Genomic DNA, 13,138 nt, shown 5'->3' with positions numbered 1-13,138 from the left:
GTCTTATTGATGGTTTGACTTCCACAGATAGTGTGAGAACATGGAAGATGATTAATGTGAGTGGTTTGAATAATAGACAGAGGGAGGTGGTATGGATGAAGCTTCATGGTGTGTTGTCTGTGAGACAAGTGCTGTTGAAAAGACATTTGGTTTTGTCAGAAGAGTGTCCACGGGAAGGGTGTAGAGGTTTTGAGAGTGTGATCCATTTGTTTTGGAATTGTTCATATGCACAGCGTGTGTGGAAGGATTTGGGTGGTTTGATAAAAGAGTTGTCTGGGATTCAGGTGATGTCATGGAAGGTGGCTATGTTTGGGCTGGGTGCGTGTGGTAGTGTGAATGAAAGGTTGCTGTGGCTAATTATGGTATGTGTTTCGGAAGTTTTGTGGGATGTTAGGAATATTTATGTGTTTAGACGAGATGATATTGATGCAAGGGAATGTATTCATATGATACTGGGGAAACTTTACACATGTTATATGTGGGATAAGCATGCTGGTGGGGGGGAGGATGCAGAGGGGTTGTGGAAACATAGGAAATGGAAAGAAATTGTTTGTTTAAGTTAGCTGGGGTGGGAGGAGTGCTAGTGTTTTAGGGATGATTTTTTTGTAGTATGTTTATAATTTGTTTAAGGGGTGGTGTTATTTCAGTGATAGTACTTATTGGTGTTTTTGTTATTAATAAGTTTTGTGGAAAGGATCTATGTCTTTGTTTGTTGTTTTTTTTTCTGGTAAGTTAATATGATTAAAAAAAAAATTAAAAAAAAAAAAAAAAAAAAAAAAAAAAAAAATGTAACAAAGTTGGAGGTTGTTCCCAAGCCTAGTGTTGGATGGGAGCCTGCAGACCCTTGTATTCTAAGGAGCCTTTTGGCGCCATGAATGTCAAAGATGGGCTTCATGGTTCTGACTTGATGGGGAGAAATGAGGCTCATGTGCCCAGTGCATTTTTGCTGTTTCTTGAATGATTGGAGCACTACCCTAGGTCACTTCAGGCCTAACGGCATGATGCTGTACTGCTGCAGCCAATAGGTTTTGCTTGGTACTGTGGAAAAATCTACCATGATCCAATACAGGGAAGCCTTAGTTCTAGACAGCGCTGTAGTGCATAACCACAACCTCAAGAACATCACGGGTCCTATATGTGTATATATATATAAATATATATTATTTTTTTATTATTATTTTTTACAGAAGCCATAGAAGTATGCTCCAATCACCCAGGAGAGTGTAAAAGCATGCTGTGCAAATAAGCACCATTTCTCTTTAACCCACAAAAGCCAAAGATCCATCATCACAGAGCACCAGGGTACACCTTAGATTCAGGGTCTTCAGGCTCTCTTATGCCTCAAAGCTTGGGGGCTGCGCTTCTGATTTTTTTTTTTTGATTGAAAAAAGCATTCTTTATTAACATAAAGATGGCAAAAAACATACATAAATCACACATACAAGTGTACTGTGTCGCAGCACAGCCTAAACCCAATACACTATCAAACATAATCAAACATACAATATAATGCATTGCAAAACATATAGCACAAGGCATCCTATACTATACATAATACTTTGCATTATTCATTCACTACTTAAACAAAAACAACAATCAACAAGGTCTATGGGTGTGGAGGGTAGAGGGGAAGGGAGGGGGGAATCACAGAACTGAAGTTTTTATTGAAAGACAGACACATATATGGGAAGGGTAAATAAATAGAAAGACATATCAACAAAACATCAGTCTCTGTGAAAAATGGGGGAAGGGGCCACTGTCCCAGTCCTTGTTGGACAATCAAGCATGGGGGGAGGGGGCAGAAGAAGGGGGGTTTAGTCCTCTTCTTCCTCAGGGCTGTCCATGATGGAATAGTCTCTTAGCAGGCTGTGAATCAGCCTGCGACAGTCCTGGATAGACATCCTCTCCCTCCGCAGAATGAGGCGATTCCTGGCAAGCCACAAAGCGTCTTTAACACAGTTCATAAGGCGCCAGGCCTCCTGGATTGCCCCATAGGTGTGGGTGCCAGGAAACAGTCCGTAAAGTACCGAGTGGTACGAAAGGTTGCTCCTTGGCACACAGTCTTTGAGTTCATTTTCCAGGGCATCTAACAACAACTGTGCATAAGTACAGTCCCAAAACAAGTGCATAGCTGTTTCCTCGTGAGAGATGCACCAGGGGCAATGTCTGTACCTGCACAGGTTACGGGAGTGCATGAATGTCCTTAGGGGCAGACCCCCTTGGATTGCCATCCATGACATGTCCTTGTGTCTATTTGTGAGCCTTTTGGAGGCCACATTGTCCCATACCTGCTTGGCAGTTGCTGAAGGGAGCCCTGGAATAGGCTCCATGACGTCTTTTGCTCTGATGAGCTTGTGGATAGTCTTTGGTTTCCACAAGTCAGGTTTAACTCCCTCCAGTTGGTGCTCCCTCACAAACTTGGACACGTCCAGGTAGAACCGGGGAGTGTTCCAGTTGTAAGGGATGGAGCTGTCCCACTTAGCCCAGCCTAGGGCCCTCCAAAGGGGTAGGAGGAAAAAGCGAGACATGGAGTTTCCTGCAGAGTCATTATCAGTCTCACACAAAGTCCTGCGGATACAGTTGCAAACAAAGAAGGCTCGCAGCATGGTGGGGATATCTGGTATTCCCTTTCCACCTTTGAGGGGCTCCTTGTACATAACTGTCCGCTTTACTCTGTCCATCTTGGAGCCCCAGATGAAGTGAAACACTGCCCTTGTGATGGCCCTGCAGACCGTGACCAGAGGTGGCCAGGCCTGCGCTGTGTACTGCAGAACGGGAAGGATCTCGTTGCGCAGTACAAGTGCTTTTCCTTCGATGGTAAGGTCTCTGAGGCTCCACAGTCCAATTTTTTGCCTTACAGTGGCAAGTCTTTCGTCCCAGCACTTCAGGGCCGCACCTTCACCACCAAGCCAGACTCCCAGAATTTTGATGAAGTCCGGCTTGACAGCAAAGGGGAATGGAGCGGAGGATGACAGGTGCCACTGCCCGAACAGCATAGCCTCTGACTTCCCGCAGTTGACTTTTGCCCCTGAAGCTCGGCCGAAGCTCTCGCAGGTCTGGACGAGTGCTGTCACCGAACTCTGGTCAGCGCAGAAGACAGTGACGTCGTCCATGTACAGCGAGCACTTGGCCTCTCTACGGTCTGGACCCGGTGCGATGACCCCTCTGATCTCTGGTTTCCGTCTGATGCATACAGCCAGGAGCTCTATAACACAAACAAAAAGAAGAGGTGAAAGAGGGCAGCCTTGTCTGACCCCAGATAGAATAGGAAAGGGGTCAGTCTTCCAGCCGTTCACCAACACCGAGCTGTGAATATCAAGGTACATCAGGTTAACATACGTGCAAAACATTTCACCAAGCCCAAACCTCTGCAGGACCCTACCCATCAACTCATGTGAGACACGGTCAAAGGCCTTCTCCTGGTCAAGGCTGACCAGAGCCGCATGCACGTTCCGGTCCTTGATGTAATGGACCGTGTCTCTGAGGAGGGCAAGGCTATCTGCAATCCTGCGGCCAGGAATGCCGCAGGTCTGGTCCGGGTGAATGATCTGTCCGATGACAGCCTTCAGCCTGTTGGCAAGTACCTTGGCCAGGATCTTGTAGTCCACGTTCAGGAGAGAGATGGGCCTCCAATTTTTCAGCTCACATCTCTCCCCCTTACGCTTATACAAGATCGTGATCAGTCCCTCCCTCAGTGAAGGAGGCATTTTGCCCTCCACCACCATCTCCTTGTACAGCTCGAGCAGGTCCGGGCCAATGAGGTCCCACAGCGCTACATAGAGCTCTGCTGGGAGACCATCACTGCCCGGGGTCCTGCCCTGCCTAAAGGATTTAGCGGCAGAGTGCAACTCCTCCAACACCAAGGGAGCATCCATGGCTGCTTTACCTGCAGTATCAATAGTGTTAGTGATACCTGACAGGAACTCATCAGCCACAGTACTGTCCGTCGTCTTTGGGGAGTAGAGGTCGCCATAGTAGTCCGTGATGACCTTCATGACGCCCTCCTTCCCCTGCCTGGGAATACCGGTCTCATCTCGCAGCTCAGTCAGGGGCGTGTGGCCAGAGTGGAGTTTCCTGAAAAAGAAAGAGTTACATTTCTCACCCTTCTCCAGGTTCTCCACCTTGGAACGGAAGACGATGCGTCTGGATTCCTCCTCGAAGTGCCCTTTCAGGCTCTTTTTGGTCTCCTCCAGATCATCTCTCACGTCCCAGCCGCACCGTTGGAGGTCCTGCAGGGACTGCAGTTGTCTCTGCAGTCCCTTGAAGTTCCTCTTTCGGTCGCACGCCTGTTGTCTTCCTTTGACCTGAAAGAAACTGCGAATGTTAGCCTTAACATATTCCCACCAATCACTCATGCATTCAAAATAGCATTTATCATTCTTCCATGTGATGTAGGCATCCTTCAGCTCGGCCAGCACCTCCTCCCTTTCCAGCAGAGCACAGTTCAACTTCCAGGAGCCTGGGCCAGGAGGAAAACCATTGCCCAGGTCTCCTTGGAAGAGAATGGCTCTGTGGTCAGAGAAGAAGCAGGGAACCATAGCATGCCTGTTCTGCTTCACTGCTCTAGAGGTAAACACAAAGTCAATGCGGGAATGCACCGAGCCATCGGGGCGGCTCCACGTGTAATTCACGGAGCCAGCCCCCATGGAGCCCACAGCATCCCGCAGAGAAGCTTCGGTTACCATTTCTATGAGCAGTTTAGATGTCAAATCAAGCTTAGCAGTGTTGCAGGTGCTGCGTCCATCCTCTTCCATGGGGCAGTTGAAATCTCCGGCCATCACTACTGCCCTAGTGGTTGCGAGCTGCAGCCGCAGGGTCTGGAAAAGCTCCAAACGCTCGTTCTTACCAGGGGGTGCATACACACAGATTAGCCTAATAGGCTCACCTGCCCAGGAGCCGTCTACGATAAGCAATCTGCCGCAGACGAGCTCCTGAACAGAATCTAGTGTGAAGAGGCTCCCCCTAATAAGAATGGCGACCCCTGCAGACTTACACTCACCCCCACCAGACCAATAGGACGGACCGTGAGACCACTGCCGGCCCAGATGTCTATAAGACCTGGAAAAAGGAATAGAGCATTCCTGCAACATGTAAACATCACATTTCTGAGTATCTAAAAATGCAAACACAGACTGTCTTCTAAACTTATCCTTAATACTCCTCACATTAATGGTAAAAAGGGAAAAAGACACCATTAGTTGGGAGAAAAAAGGTTAGAACACGGAAAATACATTTAGCTACCACTCTTGTCGGGCGGTGCTTCCTCTTGAACGGTTGCTGGGTCGCCCTGTTGGGGCGGCTGCATACAGCTCTGGATCAGCTGTTCGATTAAGTTGTCAGCATTAAGGTCAGGTACTACCTCCTCCACGAGGCTTTCCACCATCGCCTCCATCTCGTCCTCTAGTGGAAGAGGGTTCTCGACCTGTTCTACCGCCAACTTCTTGGAAGGGTCGGGGTCAGCAGCTGGGCTGTCAAACTCCTTTCGCTTCCTGCTCGACTGTTGAGTGCCTGCAGAGGGTACAAGAGGGGGAAACTCTTCCTCGGAGAGGAGAGAGACAGGGGGGGTGGAAGAGACAGTGGGATGGAGAAGGGAGCGGGAGGGAGAGGGGGGAGGGGTTGTGCCAGCAGTGGGGGTGGGAGTTGCTGTCACAGTGGGAGGAGGGCGTGGGGTAGGATGGGTGGGAAGGGGTGGGGTAGGAAGGGTAGGACGGGTGCGGGGGGGTGGGGTGGGGGTGGAAGGTTTCTTACCCTCCTGGCGCCTCTGCTGGCCTTGTCCAGTCACTGCTGCCACATAGGATTTTGCCCTATTGGGGCAGTCTCTGTAGACATGGTTCACCTCCCCACAGAGGTTGCATGTCTTCTGGGTGGGGCAATCCTTGGTGTCGTGTCCCGCCACCTTGCACTTCTTGCAGGCTGCCACCTTGCAGTCTCTCCCAATGTGGTCCTTCCCACCGCAGGTCTTGCAGATCCGCGGCTGGTCCAGATAACTGAGAAATCCTGCAGATGCGCCCAGGGAGAAGAACTGTGGCAGGTGCACAACTCCATCGGGGCTCCAGTTATCTTTTAGGAGCTTGACGATGACAGCCCACTTGCCTGTCCAGAAGCCATTCCTGTCCAGGATCTTGGAGGGCTCCTTGATCACCGTGCAGAAACGGCCCAGGAAAGTGGCGATGTCCTTGCCAGGCGTGTGTGGGTTCCGCATTGAAACCGTCACCCGCCTCTCCTCTCTTTGAATAGGGCAATTGCCCACAAAGCGAGAGAAAGGGGATTCAGGCCTCGCCGCTTTCACCGCTTCCCAGTACCTCTTGCAGATTGCAATGGAGGCAAAGGTCACATAAAAGATCCCCTTGAGATAGTTCTGTATGCTGAGGGTTTCAGCAGTCGAGAACCCCTGCTCAAGGACCATCTTCTTGCCGAAGGTCTCCGTCGTCATGTCCGGCATCTTTCCTTCCACCTCCTTCAGCTTCATCACGACGGTCTGCCTCATCCAGGGCTCCAAGGCTGGGGTACCCTTGGGCTGGGTCTGGCTGGGCTTCTCGGTGGCTGTTGCTGGAGGGGCGGTGGAGGTGGATGGGACCTGGTCGGGCAGAGCTTCGGCCGGCTTCGGTCCCTTCTTTGCCGCCTTCTTCCTGGCAGAGGTGGCTGGAGCGGAGGCTGAGGCTGGCACCGGGGTGGGGGCAGCTGAGGCCATCTCTCCTGCTTCTTGCCCGGGGTCGAAGTTGGGCTGGAGAAGGGTCTGCGGCGGTCGGAGGTCGGAAGTCGCTTTCGCAGAGGGCAGAGCAAACAAGTCTAACCCAATGCCAGTCGAAGTCCTTCCTCGTCGCGGTCGCAGGGTCTGGTCGCTGCTGGTCGGAGGTCGGGGGACGGCTTCGCAGAGGGCAGAGCAAACAAGTCTAGCCCAATGCTGGTCGAAGTCCTTCCTCGTCGCAGGGTCTGGTCGTCGCTGGTCGGAGGTCGGTTTCACAGAGGGCAGAGCAAACAAGTCTGACCCTCTGCTACTTGTAGTCCTTCCTCGTCGCAGTTGGCAGTCTGGGGGACGCTGGTCGGAGCTTGGCAGTCGCTTCTTCAGAGGGCAGAGCAGCAAGTCTAACCCTCGGCAAGTCGAATCCTTCTTCCTCTCAGCAGTCCTCTTTCAGCTTCCTCGGCCGGTGCAGGTCCAGAAAAAATGCGGCAGCAGGTCCTCTGGAGCCCGAGTGTAGTCACAGTCCAGTCAGTCAGCACTGATAAGAACAGATACTACACTTGATCTTAGCCAAAAGGCCGAGAAGCGATTTGTTACTTATCAGACACAAGCAGCTACCTCACATAGAGAGACATTGAGAATTGCTGATGAACACAATAGGTAGTTTAAATCATATACTATTACAATTAGGGAGAGCTATTTTGAAATAAAAAATAAATACATGTATATATATTTTAGAAATTGCAGTACTTATAATATGCTAATTACCAGTAATTCAATGCTTAAATGTTAACTAAGCAGATAGATAGCGCACACATTACTTCATTTATAAGCATAAAGTTTAGCTGCAAAGTATTTTGCATATATACAAATTATGTTGCAGCTGGTACATTTTAAGTGTCAATGAAGTAATATTTGCACTGTTTGCCCACTTAGTTGACTTTAAAAGATTAAATATATGATGCTTAGCATATGGTAAGTATTATAAATGTAAACACATATACATTGATTTATAATGGTATTTGATATAAAGTGGTTTATAAAAAGATTATTTATGCTTTGTTCTCAAGTATGGTCAGCTCATTGGGTCAGAGCTTGGGCTGGTAGTTTGAAACTGCAGCAGTAAATTAGGAGCATGGTATCTAGGAGACAGCACTGCAACTCCAAACCAAACAGCAGATGCACCCCTGTATTTGTGTCCTTTTCTCCGATATATGTTTTTTCATTTGGCCTGGTTCAATTTCCCCCCATGCTTTCCTTCTCCTTTTTAATCTACACTTTAATTTCTTTGATTTAATGTTACCAAAAGAGAGCAGAGGATTTCAATGTCATTTAGAGCCTTGGAGTTATTACTTTTTTTTCAATTCATCTCTATGTTATCAATTTAACATATGCAGACTTTTTTCCCTCCCTCTCTTTCTCTCTGGGTGCATGATTTGTGAATGCACTGCCTCCTGCAAGCCTCTGCCACATCCACAAACCAACTGGCAGCCTTTCTTTCTTCATGTCTTGTCTCGGCAGTTAATCAGACAGTCTAGAACCTTAATTGGAATGTTAACAGTGTTTACGGAATGTTCAGGAGTCTACGGAATATTTATACTGTCCACAGAATGTTCAGGAGTGGCTGCCATGCAGTCACCATGGCATTAGAATGTAAACAGTCAGCTAGCAGATTCTGCCACTATAACAACATTCTTCTATGATGTCACAATCTACTGCTGCTTATAACCATTGCACTTCCTTGAAGAAGCCCACTTGAGGGAGACAAAGACCTCAAGATTCATCATATCACTGCTTGTTCTTGCAAATGGAGAAAATGAATGCCTCCAGCTGGTCCAAAGTCAAACAATGAGGAAAATTCAAGCATTACACACCTAAAATATATTTTCAAAATATGACAGAAATTATCTGAATAGTAAATGTGAACTACTCTAGCATATTTTGCATCAATATAGAAATGTAACAAATATCCAAGTTGTTGGAAGTAATGGAGAGCAATTCATGCCTCCAACAGTTGTATCCATGTGGTTGCCCCTGCAATGGTGCGAAAAAGTACAAACCGGAGACCTGATAAACAATTTCCAAATGGCATTGCAGAAGTGTCATAGGGGTTGGATAATCATAACACAACAATAGAATATATTCATTATTTAATTAGCCAATCCTCCACAAATACATCCACTTTACAGGGACTTTGACTTTAGTCCCAGAATTAGGCCTGAATAGAGGCAGATAAATGGAGACAAGACATGGAGACACAATGCGACACCAAAAGATCAGTCCTCTTCTTATCAGTTGTTTAATGAATCATATGAAGTGTTTATAAATGCAAAAGTGCAAACAGGTGAGTGCAGCAGCAGGTTGTATTGACATGTGATTGTAGAACAAGCACTGGGGGCATAGGCCTCATTTCTCCCCATCCCCTCAGAGCAAAATGGCCCCCATTGAGGGGAAAAAAATGAATCTTCAGGTCCCCCTTCACCGATACTAGTGGGACCCATGAGCACCCTTGATCCCTGGAGCCATTTTTTTTAAATAAATGGTCTCCTTAATTGTAATGGCATATGATTTATACTACCCCTAATGGTATATGAGATTTCTGTTCCTTTCTTCCACATGTTACATGGCTACTTTTGTATGTGATGTAACAAAGTTGGAGTTTGTTCCCAAGCCTAGTGTTGGATGGGAGCCTGCAGACCCTTGTATTCTAAGGAGCCTTTTGGTGCCATGGATGTCAAAGATGGGCTTCATGGTTCTGACTTGATGGGGAGAAATGAGGCTCATGTGCCCAGTGCATTTTTGCTGTTTCTTGAATGATTGGAGCACTCCCCTAGGTCACTTCAGGCCTAATGGCATGATGCTGTACTGCTGCAGCCAATAGGTTTTGCTTGGTACTGTGGAAAAATCTACCATGATCCAATACAGGGAAGCCTTAGTTCTAGACAGAGCTGTAGTGCATAACCACAACCTCAAGAACATCACGGGTCCTATATGTATATATATAAATATATATTATATTTTTTTTATTTTTTTTTACAGAAGCCATAGAAGTATGCTCCAATCACCCAGGAGAGTGTAAAAGCATGCTGTGCAAATAAGCACCATTTCTCTTTAACCCACAAAAGCCAAAGACCCATCATCACAGAGCACCAGGGTACACCTTAGATTCAGGGTCTTCAGGCTCTCTTATGTCTCAAAGCTTGGGGGCTGCGCTTCTGATTTGGTACTTATCAGACACAAGCAGCTACCTCACATAGAGAGACATTGACAATTGCTGATGAACACAATGGGTAGTTTAAATCATATACTATTACAATTAGGGAGAGCTATTTTGAAATAAAAAATAAATACATGTATATATATTTTAGAAATTGCAGTACTTATAATATGCTAATTAACAGTAATTCAATGCTTAAATGTTAACTAAGCAGATAGATAGCGCACACATTACTTCATTTATAAGCATAAAGTTTAGCTGCAAAGTATTTTGCATATATACAAATTATGTTGCAGCTGGTACATTTGAAGTGTAAATGAAGTAATATTTGCACTGTTTGCCCACTTAGTTGACTTTAAAAGATTAAATATATGATGCTTAGCATATGGTAAGTATTATAAATGTAAACACATATACATTGATTTATAATGGTATTTGATATAAAGTGGTTTATAAAAAGATTATTTATGCTTTGTTCTCAAGTATGGTCAGCTCATTGGGTCAGAGCTTGGGCTGGTAGTTTGAAACTGCAGCAGTAAATTAGGAGCATGGTATCTAGGAGACAGCACTGCAACTCCAAACCAAACAGCAGATGCACCCCTGTATTTGTGTCCTTTTCTCTGATATATGTTTTTTCATTTGGCCTGGTTCAATTTCCCCCCATGCTTTCCTTCTCCTTTTTAATCTACACTTTAATTTCTTTGATTTAATGTTACCAAAAGAGAGCAGAGGATTTCAATGTCATTTAGAGCCTTGGAGTTATTACTTTTTTTTCAATTCATCTCTATGTTATCAATTTAACATATGCAGACTTTTTTCCCTCCCTCTCTTTCTCTCTGGGTGCATGATTTGTGAATGCACTGCCTCCTGCAAGCCTCTGCCACATCCACAAACCAACTGGCAGCCTTTCTTTCTTCATGTCTTGTCTCGGCAGTTAATCAGACAGTCTAGAACCTTAATTGGAATGTTAACAGTGTTTACGGAATGTTCAGGAGTCTACGGAATATTCATACTGTCCACAGAATGTTCAGGAGTGGCTGCCATGGAGTCACCATGGCATTAGAATGTAAACAGTCAGCTAGCAGATTCTGCCACTATAACAACATTCTTCTATGATGTCACAATCTACTGCTGCTTATAACCATTGCACTTCCTTGAAGAAGCCCACTTGAGGGAGACAAAGACCTCAAGATTCATCATATCACTGCTTGTTCTTGCAAATGGAGAAAATGAATGCCTCCAGCTGGTCCAAAGTCAAACAATGAGGAAAATTCAAGTATTACACACCTAAAATATATTTTCAAAATATGACAGAAATTATCTGAATAGTAAATGTGAACTACTCTAGCATATTTTGCATCAATATAGAAATGTAACAAATATCCAAGTTGTTGGAAGTAATGGAGAGCAATTCATGCCTCCAACAGTTGTATCCATGTGGTTGCCCCTGCAATGGTGCGAAAAAGTACAAACCGGAGACCTGATAAACAATTTCCAAATGGCATTGCAGAAGTGTCATAGGGGTTGGATAATCATAACACAACAATAGAATATATTCATTATTTAATTAGCCAATCCTCCGCAAATACATCCACTTTACAGGGACTTTGACTTTAGTCCCATAATTAGGCCTGAATAGAGGCAGATAAATGGAGACAAGACATGGAGACACAATGCGACACCAAAAGATCAGTCCTCTTCTTATCAGTTGTTTAATGAATCATATGAAGTGTTTATAAATGCAAAAGTGCAAACAGGTGAGTGCAGCAGCAGGTTGTATTGACATGTGATTGTAAAACAAGCACTGGGGGCATAGGCCTCATTTCTCCCCATCCCCTCAGAGCAAAATGGCCCCCATTGAGGGGAAAAAAATTAATCTTCAGGTCCCCCTTCACCGATACTAGTGGGACCCATGAGCACCCTTGATCCCTGGAGCCATTTTTTTTAAATAAATGGTCTCCTTAATTGTAATGGCATATGATTTATACTACCCCTAATGGTATATGTGATTTCTGTTCCTTTCTTCCACATGTTACATGGCTACTTTTGTATGTGATGTAACAAAGTTGGAGTTTGTTCCCAAGCCTAGTGTTGGATGGGAGCCTGCAGACCCTTGTATTCTAAGGAGCCTTTTGGTGCCATGGATGTCAAAGATGGGCTTCATGGTTCTGACTTGATGGGGAGAAATGAGGCTCATGTGCCCAGTGCATTTTTGCTGTTTCTTGAATGATTGGAGCACTCCCCTAGGTCACTTCAGGCCTAATGGCATGATGCTGTACTGCTGCAGCCAATAGGTTTTGCTTGGTACTGTGGAAAAATCTACCATGATCCAATACAGGGAAGCCTTAGTTCTAGACAGCGCTGTAGTGCATAACCACAACCTCAAGAACATCACGGGTCCTATATGTATATATATATAAATATATATTATTTTTTTTTTATTATTTTTTACAGAAGCCATAGAAGTATGCTCCAATCACCCAGGAGAGTGTAAAAGCATGCTGTGCAAATAAGCACCATTTCTCTTTAACCCACAAAAGCCAAAGACCCATCATCACAGAGCACCAGGGTACACCTTAGATTCAGGGTCTTCAGGCTCTCTTATGTCTCAAAGCTTGGGGCTGCGCTTCTGATTTGGTACTTATCAGACACAAGCAGCTACCTCACATAGAGAGACATTGAGAATTGCTGATGAACACAATGGGTAGTTTAAATCATATACTATTACAATTAGGGAGAGCTATTTTGAAATAAAAAATAAATACATGTATATATATATTAGAAATTGCAGTACTTATAATATGCTAATTACCAGTAATTCAATGCTTAAATGTTAACTAAGCAGATAGATAGCGCACACATTACTTCATTTATAAGCATAAAGTTTAGCTGCAAAGTATTTTGCATATATACAAATTATGTTGCAGCTGGTACATTTTAAGTGTCAATGAAGTAATATTTGCACTGTTTGCCCACTTAGTTGACTTTAAAAGATTAAATATATGATGCTTAGCATATGGTAAGTATTATAAATGTAAACACATATACATTGATTTATAATGGTATTTGATATAAAGTGGTTTATAAAAAGATTATTTATGCTTTGTTCTCAAGTATGGTCAGCTCATTGGGTCAGAGCTTGGGCTGGTAGTTTGAAACTGCAGCAGTAAATTAGGAGCATGGTATCTAGGAGACAGCACTGCAACTCCAAACCAAACAGCAGATGCACCCCTGTATTT

At 45.0% G+C, this 13,138-nt stretch overlaps 1 protein-coding gene and 1 pseudogene across 1 annotated transcript; both read right to left on the bottom strand.

The window, feature by feature from the left end:
* Positions 1 to 5,233: 5,233 nt before the first annotated feature.
* On the bottom strand, positions 5,234 to 6,556 carry LOC148454464 (uncharacterized; the record flags this gene model as incomplete). Its single annotated transcript, XM_088460926.1, has 1 exon — positions 5,234 to 6,556. A coding segment is annotated over one exon (1,323 nt), but the record flags the coding sequence as incomplete, so codon positions are not given.
* A 616-nt stretch (positions 6,557 to 7,172) lies between these two features.
* LOC148454463 (U2 spliceosomal RNA) lies at positions 7,173 to 7,272 on the bottom strand (annotated as a pseudogene).
* Between the last annotated feature and the right edge of the window lie 5,866 nt (positions 7,273 to 13,138).

This window comes from Taudactylus pleione, unplaced genomic scaffold (genome assembly GCF_031769625.1).
Source record: "Taudactylus pleione unplaced genomic scaffold, aTauple2 ptg000993l, whole genome shotgun sequence".
Classification (NCBI taxonomy): Eukaryota; Metazoa; Chordata; class Amphibia; order Anura; family Myobatrachidae; genus Taudactylus; species Taudactylus pleione.
This window is presented reverse-complemented; position numbering and strand designations above follow the sequence as displayed.